This window comes from Corapipo altera, unplaced genomic scaffold, assembly GCF_003945725.1.
Source record: "Corapipo altera isolate COAL_440 unplaced genomic scaffold, ASM394572v1 66, whole genome shotgun sequence".
In the NCBI taxonomy this organism is placed as follows: Eukaryota; Metazoa; Chordata; class Aves; order Passeriformes; family Pipridae; genus Corapipo; species Corapipo altera.
This window is the reverse complement of record NW_020884924.1, coordinates 1,684,683-1,705,631: the sequence shown is the minus strand read 5'-3', so window position 1 is coordinate 1,705,631 and position 20,949 is coordinate 1,684,683. Positions and strand designations below refer to the sequence as shown.

The 20,949-nt window shown below is 34.2% G+C and overlaps 1 protein-coding gene across 5 annotated transcripts in view; it reads left to right on the top strand.

Moving 5' to 3' along the window:
- CDH10 (cadherin 10) overlaps positions 1-20,070 on the top strand; it is a 98,938-nt gene extending 78,868 nt beyond the window's left edge. For all 5 annotated transcript variants that reach the window (XM_027657498.1, XM_027657497.1, XM_027657500.1 and 2 more), the window contains 7 exons: positions 994-1,181; positions 3,968-4,221; positions 6,993-7,129; positions 9,374-9,495; positions 15,876-15,984; positions 17,881-18,132; positions 18,998-20,070. In XM_027657498.1, the coding sequence (XP_027513299.1) occupies positions 994-1,181; positions 3,968-4,221; positions 6,993-7,129; positions 9,374-9,495; positions 15,876-15,984; positions 17,881-18,132; positions 18,998-19,491 (1,556 nt within the window). In that variant the 3' untranslated portion in view covers positions 19,492-20,070. The remainder of the gene's footprint in view (positions 1-993; positions 1,182-3,967; positions 4,222-6,992; positions 7,130-9,373; positions 9,496-15,875; positions 15,985-17,880; positions 18,133-18,997) is intronic.
- The last annotated feature ends 879 nt before the right edge of the window (positions 20,071-20,949 follow it).

The window sequence follows — 20,949 nt, the reverse complement described above, 5'->3', positions numbered from 1 at the left end:
GCCATAGAAGAAAATGTTTTTCAATAGAGATCTGATGACTTCACTTTCATCTTTGAAATGACAACCATATCTGCATTAATTTTAAAATCTTTTTCTGAGGATTCATCATTGTGTGTTATGTCCCCCACGTGTTTTTATAACATGTGTTCTGACAGATGGGGCCAAATATCTCAAATCTTATTTACAGTTTTCACACAAAGCCTAGGACACAGAACACTAAAATATATGGTAAGATGTTTATTTCAATTTACTGCAGCACGTCTGAATGATGACAGTTTTATTCCTATGTGTTTTATCAGCTGTATGACACCAAAATAAAGGGATGCAACTGAGCTAAGAAAAGTAGCAAAACCTCAAAATTGCAATGTTCATAAGCCCATTTAAATATGACTTAACTGCTTTAACAAGTATAGGCACACCTGCTTGTGGATTTTCAAAAGTCTACCTCTGCATTAATATATTACTCAAATTTACTTAGTATGATATCTGACTATCTAATTTTGAAAGCTGAAATGTCAGTCTGTTGCTTAGAATTGACCAGTGAAGTCAAGGAATTTTGTTCCTTGTATTGCTTCCAAAATAAAATATATGTAAAATGTATCCTAAAGATTAGATATTAAAGGGTAAAAAGTAGAGTGAAAGCTGGCAAGAACACAAAGCAGTCTTTCTACATGATGTTTCAGGAATGAAAGAAAAAGAAGGGCAAGAGAGGTACAGACAGTTGATTCTTTGAGATAGAATAGAGGTCCTTCTCAAGCCTATTTTTCTATGAATTTGTTTTTTCTACAATTTTGTTTGCAATCTTCTATCTAAAGCTTTCCTCTGCATAGTTCTCTGTCTCAAATTTTGCTCCTCTGCTCGGTATTAAATGGTAAGGTCTCTAGAATAAAAGATACACAAAAATATGTTATCAACTACTGTGTGACACGATGTTACTTAATGCATGTCTACTGGCTTGTGGGTGTCCTGAGTGGCTCTTTGTCTCTTTGGTAGGTACCATCCACCTCCGTGTTCCTGAGTCTTCCCCAGTTGGGACAGCCATTGGCAGCGTTAAAGCCACAGATGCAGACACTGGAAAAAATGCAGAAGTAGAGTACAGAATTATAGATGGCGATGGGACTGACATGTTTGATATTGTGACACAGAAGGACACACAGGAAGGCATCATAACTGTGCGAAAGGTGTCTATTAATAGCATTCACTAAATGGTTTTTGTGTTAATATTATATCACAAATATTCATTGCTTAGATCATGAGATGAAGTACTAACTGCTTAACATTTGCAAACATCCTCAATCACTGACTATTTCCTTTTAAGGTGAACTGGAAATAAAAGTCGGTAACTATAGCTGAGATGCAGCATAGGTGTAAAGTGTTGTTGCCAACAAAGTATGAAAAAAGGGACCAGACTCACTGATTATCTCTGTGTTTTTAAATGCAGACTTATTTCATATTCATGTAACCTATTTTGTTCAGCAAGCGATCAGCAGTTCACTCACTACTTGGAGACATAGATTTCCCTTATCTGTGAGATTCTCATCTCCTTGCGTGACCAGTGTATACCAGAACACAAACACACTCATGAAAGTTGAGTTGCAAGTTCAAACTCCTGTTTCCAGCATATCAGGTGGTTACCACATGAGCAGTGTGTACATAATGATGGTGTTCTTGTTTCAGAGCTAGCTTTAGTTGGGCCCTCTGTGTTGCATTGTCAGGACACTTTCCGATGCTTATCTTCTAAGTGCTTATCTCACAGTTAGAAATGCCTCTCTCCTGCTCCTCAACAAATTCTTTTCCAGAAATCTCTTGGTCCTTGTCTTTGGGCTTTTGAGATGTGTTTCTAAAGAGTTCAGGCATCATTTCTATCATAAAGCACTGTTTATATTAGCTTTTCAAACAAATCTCCGTAAGCATAAAATAATGAATTAAACAGTGATATAAAATATATGTCCACATCTCTTGATAATGGTAACCAAGGAAAAGATAAGTTCTGCAAAGATAAGGGAGTGTTACTCTTCAATCTCTATATTCTTCTGTGTTCATAGTCACTGTAGTAGTTTACCCGGGAAAGAATGACCAAACAAAGTTTGGAGTCTACTATTATACTGAACTAATAGAATCTTGAAAAAACAGTCCAGTAGCTGAATCAAACATAAAAAAAATTCGTGTTATAATACAGTAGTTCCAAAAATGTCACTACTAAATACTGATGAACAAGATCTTCTGATTTTGTTATTAACAGTCTGACAGAATATGCATTTTTCAGGATGTTTTCTCCTGGTGATGAATAAGTAGTTTATTGAATACCATAGACAACAACATTAACTAGCAAGGAAGAAGATGAGAATGCAGAGTTCATTGATTTAGTAAAATATTCTGGGGTTTTATTATTATTATTTATCCTCGTTGATTGTAATTTCTCTTTTTAGTGTTGAATAACTACAAATAGTTGGTGTTCCTTTACTGAACCCTTAAGTTATTAAGTCTGATTTTAACATCTGTTGTAAAAGAACTTTTTCTGTACAATTTTTTCTATACAAGTTCTCACGGACAAAATAATTGATTTGCCACAATTTCATATATTTGGGCAACAGTTTGGTTCATTACTGTTAACGTGTTGGAATACCTGTTTAATCCACAGGTTTCATATTCATGTTTTGCAGTGTAGGTGGAGGAGATGTCCAAATTGGATGTCTATGTTGTAGAAGCAACTTTACATATTCATTGGGCACATTCTGGCAAATTAAGCCAGCTAACTAGAATATAGCAGGACTAGCATTTTTTCTTTGCTTCTGGGCTTGAAGCCATCATCCCTTAACAACAGCATGCTCCACTTTATAAACACACCAATAGTCTCAGATCTAGGTTAAATAGTAACACTGTGTTGCATTTTTCAGCTGTATTCAGATATTCTACCATCTGCTCTAACTATTTTTTTAAAACAAATCTGGGGCAGTGAAGAAACTCATTCTTTCACTGGACTGCATCTTTCTGCTCTTGAATAGTGTATTTAAATGTTTAATCTGTCACTTTGCATCTTTTGTGAACATTAATTAATATTTAAAAGCAGTTAGGAAGAAGAAAAATAAATCTTCAACCACCCATTTTGATGAATGAAAACCACTAGTTCTATATTTCTCTGAGATTTTGTGAGAGTTAATGAAGTCTTCTTTGTGTCAGAAAGGTAAATTCTCATCTTGCTCATTTCCTCAGAATCATTAATTAGCTAACATTTTTTTTCTATGACAGCTAGAAAAATTTGAAGGAATAGAATTCTTTTCTATCCAAAGTGATTTCTAATTATAACCCTGAGACGTTCCTCCTTCCATTTTAAAAGGGAACTGCTGACAAAAATGTCAACTCTATTTTGCAAAAAACTCTGATGCTGGATTCATTGAATTAAATGAAAAGGAACAGGATTAAGCTCTTACTGTTTCCCTAGATATAGAGAGCTTTGACACACACACCTTCCTTAAAAGACATCTGAAACATTCCTGATATTTAAGACCAGCTACGTAGGTTTGACAATAAGAATACTCTGGTCATTTTAATTATCCAAGAGTTTACGGTATTTCTTGAGAAATATTAGTATTAAGTACCTTGTTCTAAACTGTTACTATTTCCACTCTGTATTTCAAGTATTTTAAATGCTTCTGTGGTTGTTTCAAATCCATGTTCTTGTGAAACAGCTGCAAAGTTCCCTAAACAATTGGTTTATTTGCACTGAAAATCTTTTTGTCATTGATGCTGAGATAATTCAACTAATGTTTAGGAAGAGACACTTCCTCTAAAAACCATGGAAATTTCTTACTAGACAAAGTAATTCCTGTGGTGGGGAAAATTTGAATTGTGTTGGTGTTCCCACAATGCAGGGCAGTATCTGATAAGGCTTGAGTCCTCTTCAGTTTCCATTATCTCTCAATATATAAATGTAATTTAATAAGTTTTGTCACAATTTTTATTTTAGCCACTGGATTATGAGACAAGACGACTTTATACTTTGAAAGTAGAAGCTGAGAATACCCATGTGGATCCACGCTTCTATTATCTTGGGCCTTTCAAAGATACAGCTATTGTGAAAATCTCTGTAGAAGATGTAGATGAACCTCCCATTTTCAGCAGATCTTCTTACCTTTTTGAGGTGCATGAAGATATTGAGCTGGGGACAATAATAGGAACAGTAATGGCAAGGGATCCTGATTCAACCTCAAGTCCAATAAGGTAATATTTCAGATTCTGTAAATCCATTATGTGATAAAGAAATTAAGATAAATAGTAATGCAGCTTGAATTTTCATGTACACATTATTCACAGGAATAAGGTGGTAGTGTTTTTTGTTATTTATTAGTGTCCCAAACATAGACAGAACTGAGAACTATGTTAATCTGTTAACCTCCAAACACATTGGGGAACAGCCATTCACTTTCACACAAGAGTATGTTATAAATTATATTTGGGGAGAGGGGAAGGTATTAGTTTATTTTTCTATAACGCTTAAGCTTTAAGAAAAATGTAAGACAACGCTTTCCAAGGATATATGCTGTCTGAAATGCCAAAAAAAAAGTACCAAATTTACATTGTAATAAAAGAACCGTTTTTACTGACTTTATAGTCAATTGCCACATATTTCTTCATAAGGCCCAGGTAGATTGGAAAGTGAAAATAATCTTATTTTCTCCTATGGTAATTCATGTGTATGGAAAAGATAAGACATAACAGCACACCTCTAAACTTTCAGAATATATAAATAACCCTGCAACTTTATCTACTCTAATTACAAGAGACAACTGCCAGTTTCAGTAATTATACTGTCTTAATTGTGACTGAAAAAGAACAAACTTGGAGCTTTTGCTTGTTTTGTATCTGACGCAACTTGAATTGAAGAACTGTTGTAGGCATTTCCCTCACCACTATTATTTACAGAGACTAGTAAGCTAAAGATTATTTTATATATTTTTTTACATCCTTTTGATTTTTAATTTAGAAGAATAAGGTGGAGAAAACCAATAGTTACAAGAGTAAAGAAATTTGTAAAAAGTAGAAAGAGACCACTGAACCTAGATTTAGTTCTCTTGAAGAAAAAAATCAAAGATATATGTGATATTGTTATTCATAGTACAGGAATTTCAGATTTCAATTAATGTTATCTATTTGAAAACAAGAACTTAAAACAATTTGAATGGGATTTGTTTTGTTCCTCAATTTTCAAAGCAACCTTGTATATTCATTCAAACAATAACTACCTAGGATAAGTTTTTACAAGCTTTTATTTCTTACAAGATCAATACCAAATACAAAGTACAACATTTTTACCCCAGAAGTTAACAGCTAACCTTTAAACTAATGTAGTCTGAAGGCTGGCATATGCTGAAATCAGAGCAGTTTCTATAATACTTTAACACTGTTATTTAAAAAAAAAAGTCATAAATTCAAGATGTGGTATTGATTCAGGTTTTGGGGTTTTTTTCTGTTTAGCTGTTTTTAAAAATACTAATTTCTCTTTATTAAAACTACATGCAATTTAGTCTTCCTGTAAACTGAGTACAAATAGCTTTCTGTTGCACTAATTTCTATTTCTATTCAATGAATATGAAGGTATTTTCTGGAAATAATAATTTTGGTACCATTTGGAAGCCATTAGAAGTAATATGATGGGGTAAAAATATGTGCTTATCTCATGTTTTAATGAAGTAATGTAGAAAAGATCTTGTTAGCTAGAGAAGTGATTGTTGCCTGCTGAAAAACTGTTAGGTAGAGTGCTGATGATATAAGTTCTTGTCTTCAATAAAACTAATACCATGGATGAAGTAAAATAAAATCCTTATCATATAAACCAAATAGTCTTAAATATAATTTCTCTACAAAATAGCAGATTTCTATTTCATTCTAACTGAGAGTTATTATAGTGAGGTAACAGTAAAAAAAACCAGTTTGAGCAAGTCTTTATTGCACTTTCAGAAGTCTTCTTGACTGTTCTAATTTTCTTTTGTTTTGTTTTTGTATTCATTTTGGTGTTGACTTGTTTGTTGGAGTTTCATTTGTTTGTTTTACATATTTACTTCTATTGTGTCTGGTAGACTGAGCAAACAATAGCCACCAAAACTGTATAAATATTATTTTCATACCACAGTATTTTTTATTTGGCTCAATTTAATTAAGCACTGTAAGTGAAACCAGATACACTCGATGAACTGTTTAGATCACTCATAAAATTTTATAGATACATGAACAACTGTTTTGATTGCACCGTACAATTGTGCTAGCTAACTTTTTTAAAAATTTGGCCCAATTCTGCCACATACACTGATAAATGCTCTGTATTTGGAAAAATCCTACATTAAATTCCACATCAAAGGTTCAATCTTAATTGAAAGCAGTGTTAAATATTAGGAAAAAAAATGGGGAAAAGAACAATTTTCTGATACTAGTTTGACACCATCATATTATGTTAGGAGTTGTTTTGCCTACAGAAGTATAACTACAGCAATATAGAAGGTCCTTTAACGTCTCTTCGTGAAAGTTCTGCATACAGATTTTTTTAACTTGATCTCTAGTGAATTATTATATCCTGAATTGTAGAAGCTAAACTTATAGCAATACTTCTGAAAAGCTCATGAATTACTATCAGTTTTGGTCTGAAAAAAACAGTATATCAAAGACAACTTTCCTTTCAAGATAAAAAAATTCTTTAATTATTATTTTGAAATTCTGACTTTTTTATGATTCTCATATATATCTGTAAAAGCTCTTATTATCAAATATTACACTACTGAATCATATTTTTGAAATTCTTCCAATTTTAATTCCTTATTCTGTGGAGTGAACATTCAGAATTTTCAGAAGTGTTTATAGAAACTAAATATATGTCATTTCAAAACTAATCCTTGTAATGGAACATATAGAATGTAAAATCTGTATTGACCTGTGAAATATATGCTTTCTTCCATTTTCTATAAATTTGACAATACTTTTTATTTTTTTATCATATATAGGTTTTCTCTGGATCGTCACACTGACCTTGACAGGATATTTAACATTCATTCTGGAAATGGGTCCATCTATACTTCTAAGCCACTTGACCGTGAAATATCACAATGGCACAATCTTAGTGTTATAGCATCTGAGATCAGTAAGCCAATTTGGTTTTTCTTTTTCCTTTCAGTTTTCCTTAGCCTGTAGAGTTACACATGTGACTTTGTAAGTAAAAAAAACCTGCCTTCCTTACTCCCCGCCCTTTCTACTAGATATTCTGGAAATCAAGCTGTGGGAAGTTAACAATGGCTGTTTCCTCACTGCTTTTTTCTTCACCTGCTTCCATCACTGACCTTTAATGTCTAAGTTATTTCTCAAATGTACCAAATTAAATAATATCACTAGAGTAATTCTGTTTTTTTCCTTTTCTTGGAGGACTGTAACATGATTTTGCTTTTAAAATACCAGAGTTTAGAATGGTAATCTATGTTTTTGTCTCTATTCTTTTTTTCATTTCCTTAAAAATACTTTCATTATTTCTTCCTATGGTATCTACACCTACAGCTCTTGGAATCAATATATCTTACAAGTTCTGTTCAATTTGATCCTAAACTGTAGCATTTCTTGGACTACTTAAATCATCTCTCTGTAGATATTTTCATGTTAACAGTACAAAGAGAATAGCAGAGGTCCTCCTAAGCCTGCTACATTATTGACATTAGGTCTAATCAATGGACAGAATATTTTCTAAAGGACAAAATTCTGATCTTTGAAATCAGCTACTACTAAGAATTACTTGTTTTCAAAGTCACTTATTTTTTAAGATTAGCTCTAAGTCTGTCAAAAAAAAAAGTAAACACTGATCAGCAGTGAAACATGACTGGCAAGAGCTACACTGCAGAGAATTAAATGGAACATTGTACCCTGCCGATTAAACACTCTGTAAAACAAAAACAAAAACAAAAACACCAAAAAAACCAAACAAGCGTACTTTTTTTTTTAAAGTCTTTTTTTTTTTTTCTTGTGATGCATTGGCCTGAGTTTGCAATCCCTCAGAGTGCTGTCAAATGTTGTGCAAATACTTTTCAGATTTATATATTGCAGAAACTTTGTTTCCTTATACAATTATATCTCAGTGTTCAACTCATTTCTTTGTCACGAAACTTACAGCAAATTTACATTCTGGTCATATTACATTCTGGGAGTAGCTAGCATTCTCTAAAGAGGTGTGTTAGTTTTGGAGAAAGAAGTTAAGGAAGAGATTTAGGTCTTTAAATCTGTAAAAATTTTACCCATTACAAAATGGGAAAGCAGTGTTAAGATTAGAAATTATTTGAAAAGTTAGTACAAACACGCAAAAGGCTATGAAAAACTCTGTCATAAACTTGGCATTTTAAACAATTCAGGATGTCAAAAAGATCCTCATCATACTCTTTAGAAAAGGTCTTACTTATGACAAGTAAATAAAATTCCAGGTGCTCCTAAGTGTTTACTGTTTTATTTGAAGCAGAATAAAAGAGAGGAGGGGGCAAATCAGTAATTTGGAATTATCTCTTACTGTTGTTAGAGATAAATCTTATAGTATTTAGCTACCATCCAGCAGAATTCCAAGAAATGTTTGCACTATTTTACACCCAGGCATTATTTCTTATTCTTCGTATGGCAAGTGAGAACAGGGACACTTGCATTCCTGACCTAACCCATAGCAATAAAAGAGCACTCTAAATAATAATAGAGTTTTGACATTTGGCAAGGGGGACGTTACTATTCTTAAGCTGATGTCTGAAAATCTACCTTCATATTTTTGAGGACATTTAAACATGTAAACTCTTATTTTAATAAATTCTGTAGCAGATTATTTTGGGGGGTTAATTTCATCTGTTTTGTTGGAATTTCTTTAGGCACAGGAGAGGAAAGTCAAGCTTGAAAGATGTTCAAAATATATATGCATGTCATCAACTAAATTAACTATATCCCAGCGAAACCCAACAAAATGCATAAAGTTAGTAATATCTTCTCTCCGTAAAATAAATCAGAACACAAATACTTTTAAAATTAAAGATTAAAACCTTACAAACCCTTGAGCCCACCAAATAATCAAATTTGTTACGATAGTAGTGGCATACTTTAATATACTAAATTTGAATAGATTAATATTTACAGCCCCTATCTTCATGTAAAATCTTAATTGCTTACTAGATACTAGTACTTTATTTACTCTAAATAAATAATTTCCTTATTTTTCAGAAGGCCTGATTCTTACATGTTACCAGTTTGTATGCTAAATATTGACCATATTCAAACCCAATCTTGCAAGAATAATGTTCAAGAAATTTGGAAGAAAACAGAAAATTCCTAGTAAGAAAATAATCTCATTTTTCCTTCTCTCTTCTGCTGTCAGACAACCCCAAAGATACTACTCGCGTTCCCGTCTATGTAAGAATTTTGGATGTTAATGACAATGCTCCACAGTTCTCTGTATTCTACGATACTTTTGTATGTGAAAATGCAAGAGCTGGACAGGTATGCCTCTGATAAACACTACCTACTATTCAGTTTTGCTACAGCATGCAACTGTAGATCATTCTTACCTGTTGCTCAGGAAAAATCATATCTGTAATAGTTTCTGAAATGTTGAATATGAAAGCAAAGTAGTTCTGTAGGTGAGGTTTAGAGTGAAATCTCAATATATTACAACAACATCAGTTTGAGAATTACCACTTTTCCTAACCCTGTATTACTGTTAAATCCTGACTAGATGTGTCCAAGAAACATGGCCATAATTTGCTTTGCCATAAATTTCATAAAGAAAAAGACTATATGTAACTACTAAAAAGTTTGATCTATATTTTCAATAACTCTCAAATAGCAAAATTCAAATGTATTTCAATCCACACTGATGGTGATTATAAACAATTACATCTGCCACACTTTTTTTCTTTTTAATTGTTAGATTTATCTTTCATTATCATACCAAAAAATTCTGAAAAGGAAAAGAAAAAACAACCATACATTTTTAAACTTGTAACATAATATTTTGGTTTGCCTCTTAGAGGCTACACGTGTACTTCAATTTAAGTGAAATGACTGCACTACTTAATATCTAATTCCTAATAGACAGCTGTTTATTAGAACTGTTAAAAAAATGTTTTCCTATTACATTAGAACACAATCATCCAGTAATAAAGCCTTTAAAATTGTAGCAGTAATAGCTCAGTACAACCCCTTCAGTACCTTTGAATAGAATGTGGGAGAAGTGCCAGCTTGTCTTAACTGTTTGAGTCTCACAGGTATGGCATTCAGGTTGTATTACAAATATCACATTCAGGTTGCCTTTCTTCGTTGCCAAAGTGACACCAGTTGGAAATTAGAACAAAAGATTTAAGGTCCAAATCTATAATGCATAAAATATCTAAAGGTATTGAGCAAGGGCATTTGTCTGGTTTGACAGTTGTAAGAGAATTCAAGCTGTTAGATAAAGGGAAATCAGTGGCTAAAAACGTAGAATTCTTGACAGTTGTAATTTCTTCTATAAATACTAAAATAATGTTTTAATAATTTTCAATATGACATAAGTGTTAAGAACTGGAAAACAAGAACATTGAATTTCCCTGTTCCAGTTTCACCCCAAAAAAATCCTAGGTTAAAAAAAAAAAAGTCTAAATGCATTAATCCATAAATTTTACTCACCTGAGGTTCCAGAATTTGTTATATACAGGATACTAATAATGGAGAGTACAGAAAATGTTAGTAGAACAGTTATGTTTCCACATAAATGTATTTTGAAGAACTCTATTTGTTCTCCACTATCTAGATTATTGAGGTCAGTATAATTTAAAAGTAAATAGAAAAGGTATTTCTACATTCCATTGTTTTTCTGTTTACATTCAGAATAGACTGTCAGTTAAAAAGTTGAATAAAACAACACTAATCAATTATGACTGATAAATGAGAAGCTAAATAAGCGTATGCACCCACAAATGTTTATTTAAATTGTTATAGAGCTCAATAGTGTCTTTTTATCAGAAAAAAAACCCTACCAAATTTACTAAAATGATCATTAATATAAACATTTCTTAAGAAATCTGAATTGCGAATGATGGCTTAAAGAAAGCAACTCACAGGAAGAGAAAAAATGCAATGCTGGATAACATGAATAATCTATTTGAATGTAATTATATTCTTCTTGTTTACTAGTAGATCATAAATAAGACTTGTTATTTTCAAATTCAGTCTGTCCTGAGAGACTGAATCTAATCAATCCCAACTGAACATGATTCTCTAAGCTTGATTCCTCCCACATTTATACTATCTTTCTTCCCTTTCAGATTTCTGTAATTACTTCTGATCCATGATCAAATTTGTGTCTTCCATTAGGCCACTGAAAATAATGATGCTTCATCAGTCACAAATTTTGTGGTATTCATTTAAATATTTCCCATCTACAAAAGAAAGACATTTTAATCAATATTATAGTTTTCCATTTACTTAATGTATAAAGAAACCTAAATAATATATATACATACTTACACATATAGACCCACACACTATATATAATACCTATAGATGTGCATGTATATACATGTATATATACATACATACAAATATATAGTAAGAGAGAAATGTGACTTTGTAGGCTGAATGACTCGAAGGACCTGTGATGTTTTCCTGCTTGCTGTTACTGCTGATGTCAGATTTGTACCGTGACCTTACAAACAATGTGAATATCCTATCTCAAAAAACTCAAGCAGCACCTCTGGCAGAATGCTATTTTGGTGGTTGCTGTTCTTTCGACCCCTGAAAACGAGGACAGTCTTAGTGTGATGGCATAAAGAGGACACAGGCATTCATGTGAGCTGTACAAAGCTGACTCAGTAGGAGTTCAGGGAAAGAAAGCACCGACATGCTCAGACTGCTGCAACTCCGCAACCAAAGAAGTTCAGCTGTCCTCCAGCCCCAGGTGAGAAGAGCCAGGAGCTGGGCATCTGGACAGATGGAATCCCACTGGTTTTTGTCAGCTCCCAGCTGTCACACGTCTGGCAGTTCAGCAGCCAGCCTCCAAAGATCCTCTAGTGTAAAAGATAAGAAGCAGTGTAGAAAGCAGAAGTCAGTCCTGCTTTAGAGAGATTTTGCATGGAAGCTGAGTATGGTTTTTCTATATACTTTTTTTCCCTATAACAATGGTCAGAAGAGATGCCCTTCTTCTCTCTATGTAAATGACCTACCAAAAGAAAAGAAGGCAGGAGCTGACCCTGGACAGCTTCCAGGTACCCACCCAGCCACTTCCTCCCTCCTTAACAGTACATGGGGAGAAAATATGAAAAAGGAAATGGCTTGAGAAAAAGACAGACCAATTTCCATCACTGGCAAAACAGACTCGACTTGGAGAAAATTATTATACTGTCAGTTAAAAATAGGGTAGGGTGGTGAAAAACAAATACAAAAGAAAAGAAACAGTTTCCCTTCATCCCACTTTCTTCCCAGGTTCACTTTCACCCCTTCACTACTGACTCATCTACTTTCTCTTCTCTGACTCTCCTTCCTCCTCATTCTTTTTCCTGTTCCAGTGTGAGTATTTCTCATGGATGGCAGTCTTTCAGGATAAATCTCCTGCAGCATGGGGTCACCTCCAGGTCTGCAGGGAAACACCTATCCCACTGGGATCTCTCCCAGGGCCGCAGACCCGTCCCTGCTGGGGTCTCCCCTCCCCTCCTGCCCTTCTCCCACTCTGCCCTCGGGGCTCGCAGGGCTGTTTCTCACCCTGTTCCCCTCCCTCAACCCTGGCTACCGGGCAGCGTTTTACCCTCCCTTGCCCAGGCTTTCCCCGGGGCTCTCTCCCTCCCACCCATGGCTGAAGGGCTCAGCCGTGCCCTGCTCTGGGGACCCCACCCAGGGGCTGCAGCAGCAGACCCCTACTGACAGCACTGGGGGCACCTGCACCTGACACAACTATATTGTGATGTTTAAATTGGAAACTGCTTACTTTTCTTTCATTTCCCTTTGGCCATTCACCGTCTTCTGCTCTGGGTCATCGTAACTCCCCGTGTGTGTATGGGAGGGTTATATACCTAAAATATACCAAACCACATGCGGCATTGTGTTAATAGACCCATACCAACAAGGGTACCTAGTGGCATTCTGGTCCTTTGTGTTCTTTTCTGAAGGATTACCTCCATGAACCAGAGGTAGGAGTAGGTAAACAACATGGCTCTCTGCAGCTTTCAAACCCCTCAACAGTAGTGAAGAAAGATGCATTTCCATCCGTTTGGGTCTCCAAGCACCCTTGTTACAATCTTGCTCTTATTAGCCTTTATTTTACTAAATCTATATGCGCCCACTCTTCTTTTCACATGTCCCTCTGTTATATAAAGAGGTCTGGCTCATAATGGATTCTCTTTCAGAGACCTTTTAAAATATGAATGATTTATTCTTTTTTCCTATAACTTAATTCAGCAAAGATTATATAAACACACTAGGTTTCTCAAATTAATTCTTTTTATGCTTTCCTCTTCATATCAACTCATCTGGCCCATATAACAATCTTCATCAGGGATGATTTTCTCACTAAAACCTTGCTTAAACATGACTTTTGGTATGTTCATATTTCCAGAAATTTCCTTGTTATATTCACCAGGTGTCTTTCTAAAAGTGGTTGAAAAACTAAATTCCTTGTGGTTTCATTTTCTAGCATTCAATTTTCCTTTCTAATTTTTAGATGTTTTTATAGAACTTTCTTATATCCTTCAATCTTGAAGTCTTTTTTTATCTGTGTTTATTTCATCTCCCTCTTTTCTTTAGACATACTACAATTTGTGGCCAATTTACTTGAATTTTTTTTTTTCCTCTTTCTTTTCCAGGTGCCCTGATTCATTCTTACCATAGTTTTTTTAGTATATTTCCATAGATCTGATGTCTTCCAGTGGTTTTACTAGTATCAGAATTTTCCTTTTGCCTTACTTTTTTCAAAAACTCTCAAAGTTTTTCTTTTTTTACTCTGGTAAGAGAAAGTTTTTGAACTGCAAATTGATATACAGTTTCTAAAGAATTCTGCTTTTTTTTTTTTTCCTTAATAGCACATTGTCTGTTCTGTTCTTTGTACTGCATTTAAAAGTAAATATATAATGTATTTAAAAAAAAAAAAGTTTACTTAGACAGTTGATAGAACTGATGCTCAAAGATGACCTATCAAGCAGAAAGATGAATTTTGTTGGAATAAGCAGACTATACAGGAAACTTGTTTCCACTTTGTAATCAGTTTTTTAGTGACTAACAACCCTCGTGACTACTTAATTTCCTGACTGTTATCAAACAGTCCTTGACTTTCCTGCAGTTACTGCTTTGCAGCATTCATAGCAAGAAGAAGCACTGGGTGTAACAGGGGGTTCCCATGGCTGACAGGTCTAAGAGGAAAAAACAGTGTTTGAAACTACATGTAAAACAGGATATATCACATTAAAAAAACAACCAATATTATCAGGAAATAATTTGCAAACTGTGCAATATAATGCTTTCAATTCTACATACTCTTTTTAAACTATGAGTATGGACACTTAGCAAATTAGTTTATTTTCATCAGCCTAACACCTAAAACTGACTGTATTCGTGGTCTCTAGTCAAGAAGTAAAATGGACTAGTGTTTTCTTGATTTAATTTTGTTGATATCTCTCAAGATTTATATGCTAATTACTCACATAATTAAAATCAAATAATTTAATAACTACTCAAATAATTAAAATATTCATTCTTGAAAAAATAAATAATATTCTATGCTTGGATTATCAGTTTTGTTTGTTTTATAAGATGTTGTATATCATGTATGAAAATAGATTTACAGAAAGGCAAAATGCCAGTTGAGAAAGCAAGGAAGCTGCTACATTAAAAGAAATACGATCCTTGCCTCATGAAGAAATTTGTTACTGTTTTCTGGATGGACAATAAAGAAGTTGGGAGTTAGTCATGCATTTGTTAAGGCAAACAGGAGTACATTGTAGTTGTTGATATTAAAGATGATCAGACCTGACAAAAACTGTGATATGAAGAGAAATGGCTGTATTTGAAAGAATTGGAAGAGGAAAAACAAACAGGGTTTAACAAGTATACCACAGGGAATGAGTAGTGTTAAAAATTAGATGTAATTCCATGGTTGAAAAATCAGTGCAATTTAAAATGATGGATAAGAAGTGAAGAAGAAAAATGACCTAGACTAAAGATTAATCTATTTTTGGAAGTTAAACTTAGGAACATAACTGAACATTCAAGCATGCATGCACAAAAATCCATCCATAAGTTCATTTTTTATTGCTGTGATATAAAAAAAGTCCCAGTCCGAAATTAAGCAATAAATATGCCTGAATGTAATTTGTTTGGGAAATAATATTTTTCCTCTCTTAGATATAGAAACTTCAGTGAAAAATGCCACACATTCACTTACTTGACAGATAAACAAATGCTGATAAAGGGCTTGCCATTACTTTCCCAAAAATACCCACAATTTTTTGTAGGCATTGGAAAAAACACTCAGCGGAAGTATTGAGCTGACCTGATGTAGCTTACTCTGAGAATTGTGACATGTGATTCTCATCCCACTCTGAGGTGGTGCAGAGATGAAGAATAAAAACTACTTAGGCTAGAGCTGAAAATATTTTTAGCAAGTTTTGTCCACATGTAGCTACAAAAATATAGGTGTACATGTACTACCACATGAAAGATAAAGATGTTCTTGTGGGAAAAACTTATATAGTACACTTGTTTGATATTTGTTCAGTTAATATATTGTTAAATCAATATGTCTGAATACTGTTATTTTAACATTTTTCATCTCCTTTGATGAGACAACCGTATCAAAAATCTAGATGTATGTGGGGTTTTTTTGTTGTTTGTTTGCTTGCTTTTTTTTCCTACAGCTTATTCAAACCATAAGTGCAGTAGACAAAGATGACCCTCTTGGTGGACAAAAATTTTTCTTCAGTTTAGCTGCCGTTAACCCTAACTTCACTGTTCAGGATAATGAAGGTAATATTCATACCTGTTTCAAGGAAGGAGTTTTATCTTTGCTGTCACACTACATTCCTGAAATGTGTTTGCTTTTGATGTCTATCAGTTGGTAGAGAAGCTGTGAAGATTGCTACTAGAAAGAAAAACACTTTACCTGAATGTTTGAGGTTTAGGACTTCTACATTTTTATCTGTTTAAGGGAGGCAAAAACGTGATAAAACAAATTATAAAGAAAATCAGTACAAGTGTTGTCTTAGGGTGAAAGATACATGAAATACATGACTAAAGGAGAAAAAAAAAGCTTTCAAAAATGCCTTCAGCTGGCAAGTTGAGATTTTTCACTTTAGCCTTCTGTCACATAGTTCTGATTCCCTTGGCCTTCCCTTTTACTTCTTTCTGACCATTAATGTAAATAATGGGCTTGAAAACATAGCCACTTTGGCTTTTCTTTTGATCCTTTTTCAATCTGTCTTTATCAGAAAAAATTTTCAGAATCTTCTGTTGGGAAAGGAGGACTATGCATTTTGGCCTTCTTTATAAGTATGACTAATTGAGAGGACTCTAGATTACAGAAGAAATAAAGCAAGGGGAACATGGTATCAGTCTTCAAATGTGTTGCAGGCATAAAGGCAATGGGAATAATCCTGATCATTTCAGGAAGTAATAGACTGCAAATAACAGCAGAAAAAAGAATTCTAACACAAAGGAAGTGAAGACTTGAAATCAAATACTTTGGGTATCTTATAAAATCTCCAGCAGGATAGGTATTTAAAGATCCATCAGATGCATAATTTTTGATGTTGAGTGAAAAAAAATAGCATAAAAATACATAAAACCAATGGAGGGAAGCGATAAAGGAAAACTTTGTCTTTCACATCTTGAAGTCTATGAAAAATTTAATATTTTAAACAAATATTATATCCTGGTGACAAGGTCCTGAGTGCTCTTTATTCGCTATCTGCAATGATTTTCTTTCTTTTTGCACATGGGTTATTTTCATTCAACCTGAAGTTGGCTGTCAAGATAGCTAACCACTGAGCTGAAGCAATCCAAAAATACAATGAAAATTAAATTTTCCTTTTCGTGGAGACTAAACATTTGTTTTCTCTCTTTTGGACTAAAAATTTAACAACTCTGGTGTTGGCTGACACTCTTGTGTTGTGGCTCTAACAATAGAAGAAATAGTCTCCCTGTTATTCATTCCTTCTCTTCCTTTCCTTCCCTCTGGATGCTCAGTGAACAGCTTTTGATGCTGAAGCATACTGCATACAACTAAGATTTGTCTGCTGCAGATACAGTTTAGTAAGTTCACTTCTCAAAAATGTGCAGGTAAATCTATTGTCTTTCACATTTTCTGAATTCCTAAGACAATTTCTATTAAAAAAAAATCTACTCCATGTGCTAAGGTACATAATTTATCGTTCTACAGTGTGTTGAAAGTGTTTTGGTGTAGTAAATCTTATTCTGAGTTGACAGATAGCATTCCCATGGATGTTGTCACAGATGATCCATAGAAAGAATCTTTCAGAGCAGAGTGCTTGTTGAACTGTGTGAAGTGGAAGGTTATTTTTTCTCAGTTGGCCGCTGCATTTCAGGGCTTCAGCCCTGAACTATAACTATGTCACGCACCACATGCATTAATCTATAAAACATTTTAAGCTTTGAGAAATCCTCTTTTCAAATCACATGCAAAAGTGGTGCAGAGGCACAGACACGCAGGCCAGATGTACCTAAAAAATTATAAATAGCTTTCTGATCAAATGGGAATGTTGTTAGAAAAAGAGAGCTATCACCATGATATCAGGAACTATTTCAAAGTGTAACTGCTGAGGTAAAATATGGTGGATTGCATCTCCTAAAAATTATATGTTTTATGTTCATATAGTCTACAACGATATATTTTAATCAATCTAGATAACACTGCCAGAATTTTGACAAGACGGAATGGCTTTAGTCGACATGAAATAAGTACTTACCTTCTCCCAGTGGTGATATCGGACAACGACTACCCGATCCAGAGCAGCACGGGCACACTGACCATTCGAGTGTGTGCCTGCGACAGCCGAGGGAACATGCAGTCCTGCAGTGCTGAGGCCTTGCTCCTCCCTGCCGGCCTCAGCACAGGGGCACTGGTTGCCATTCTGCTCTGCATCATTATCTTGCTAGGTAAGGAAAGAAATGCATCTTCCCCCACCCAGGAACAAATATTTCAGGCCTGATTCATTTTACAAAGCTATGCAGGTTGATAAAATCAATGATCATGGATTTTGCAAGAAGAATTTAACTACAGCTTGAAATGAAAAGAAAAAGAACCAAAAGCAAACTCTGTTTTTCTGTTAATTGGACACTGTAAATAAGAATTCAAGCCTCAGACTGTTATAACTATCAGTGTGCAAACAAAAGCTCATTTATGTTCTTTTGTTAAGTTGAACAAAAAAAGAAATATCAGAGGGGAGGAATAGTATATCAAAAACTGCTTTCATGTCTTTCATTTGAAATTTTTTTTGAGGAAATGTCTCTATTTAATAAACTATCTAAAGTTAACATACAGTATATATTTCACACATAATAAGACAGTAAACTGTATTCTTTTATATTAAAGCACTGTCTATCTATAGGTTTCTATGCTGTAATTAAAAAAAAACAAACTCCATTTTGTGGTTTTCAGAATATCACTTAATGACCTATATTTCACCTCAAACCCAGTTTTTAACAGTGTACTTTGAGCTTGAAAAAGGGAAAATACCTTCAGAATAGGCCTGACTATTTTAAAGCACATTACAGTTACAGAAGGAGCATGCAGAGAAGCTTGCGGTCCTGTAAAGCAGAGCACACAATTGGTGTGCAAAATAGCACTTTTTGATATAGAACTTACTGTGTTACCATAATAGGGATAGAGGTGTTTATCCAGTTATCAGACAGAAATGAGTTGCTGAAATGTAGCTGAAACATAGTTCTTGTACCTGGTGAACTTACTACTAAGAAATTGTTAAATAGAAATCTTTACCCATTCTTTGTTTCTCTCTTTAAGTTATAGTGGTGCTATTTGCTGCTCTAAAGAGGCAACGAAAGAAGGAGCCTTTGATCCTCTCTAAAGAGGACATCAGAGACAACATTGTGAGTTATAATGATGAAGGCGGTGGAGAGGAAGACACCCAAGCCTTTGATATTGGCACACTGAGGAATCCTGCAGCTATTGAAGATAAGAAGCTTCGACGAGACATTATCCCTGAAACATTATTTGTACCACGCAGGACTCCTTCGGCACCAGACAACACAGATGTCCGAGATTTCATTAACCAAAGGCTAAAAGAGCATGATACTGATCCTTCCGCACCACCATATGACTCGCTTGCAACCTATGCCTATGAAGGAAACGATTCAATAGCTGAATCTTTGAGCTCCTTGGAGTCAGGTACTACTGAAGGAGACCAAAACTATGATTACCTCCGAGAATGGGGCCCTCGGTTTAATAAGCTAGCTGAGATGTACGGTGGAGGAGAAAGTGACAAAGACACTTCTTAACCTACAGTAGCTTCATTTTTTTTCCTTTGAGTGGAAGTAATTTTACAGACACCTTCTGCACTCAACAATATTTAACATTAAGGAAATTTTTCCTGCCACTCAGCACAATGGTTTCCTTTTAAAATTTATTTTAAACTTGTACATTAATGTCATTCATTCTTTCTAGTAGGATACCACTTGGAATATATACAGCATTTTATTTAATCAACTTCCAAGAGCCAAAGCTATGGAAATTCAGTGTTGTCCATTTTAGTAAGTAAAATAAACAATATCTTACCTTCAGAAATTTGAACAGGGTGATAATCCCTTAAGCAACCTCATGTACAAGCCGCTTCTGTTAGGTACATGTCCTATCCCTGCAAGTGCAGCTTTTAAGATGGCAAAGAAGAAAAAATCCAATATGTCCTGTTCTGTACATTAAAATAAAACAAAATGTACACGTGGTGTTAATAAGTGTAATATGCAGCTGGTTTAAAAAAAAAAGTTTGTGCAACTTCATTTCATCAAATTCTATCTGCCAATGTTTTATATTTATATTTTTGTATTTATTTTTAAAAAATAAACCAGTTTTTACAACTATGTTGCTGCTTGCCTGCCTGTTTCTGGCCCTGAATTTCAGGCTTGAAGAGAACATGGAATTTCTCCGATAACAGCAAAGCCAACTGCTCCTACCTGTGTGCTGCAGTATTCACCATACCTGCCACACAGTCTGAAGTGCTTGTATTCACTGAGAGAGGATCAAGTTATAGACTTGTTTGTTTACTCAAAAGCACTACTTCTTACAGTTTAATGTTTAAGAGAATTTTTTTTTTTTTGCACTCAACTAATCATATTCTAGCCCAGAAAGACGAATTACTGTTTTGTCGCAACTTGAATTACCTTATTTTAAAAACATGCTTGCACAACTAATCTATCCAAACACATAAAATTATTTTCAAAATCTCTATTTATTTATTCTATAGTCCTCCATTTTGAATCATAATTGCATCATTAGAGATGGTCTGTAACTGCAATGGGTAAAGTGTAAAAATATGTTTAAATAATCATTTTTAAGCTCCATTTTTCCAAAGACAAATCATTTGATGACAAACCACTATGTGTTGTACTGCAACCACCTGAGGATAACCTAATCTCCTTTAAAACTGTCAGTCTGAAGACTGGGAAACTATCAGTAAAACTAGCACAGCTCCCACTCAGTTTACTGAGATTTAGGATATTTTGGAAAAGTCTAGTAAAAAGAAACCTGACCAACGAGCCAACTGTAACCAAAATTATACTTTAGTTATCACAAAACTAAGGAGGTATCCAAAAACATTTTAAAATGTCTCTTTTCTCTTTTTTCTTTCAATTTTTTGGTTACATAAATTTTATATTAAACAAACATTGCAATTTTGAAAGATTGCTGAGATTAAATAATTTCAGAGCAAAAGCAGGATGTCATAAGGTCTGTATTAGTTA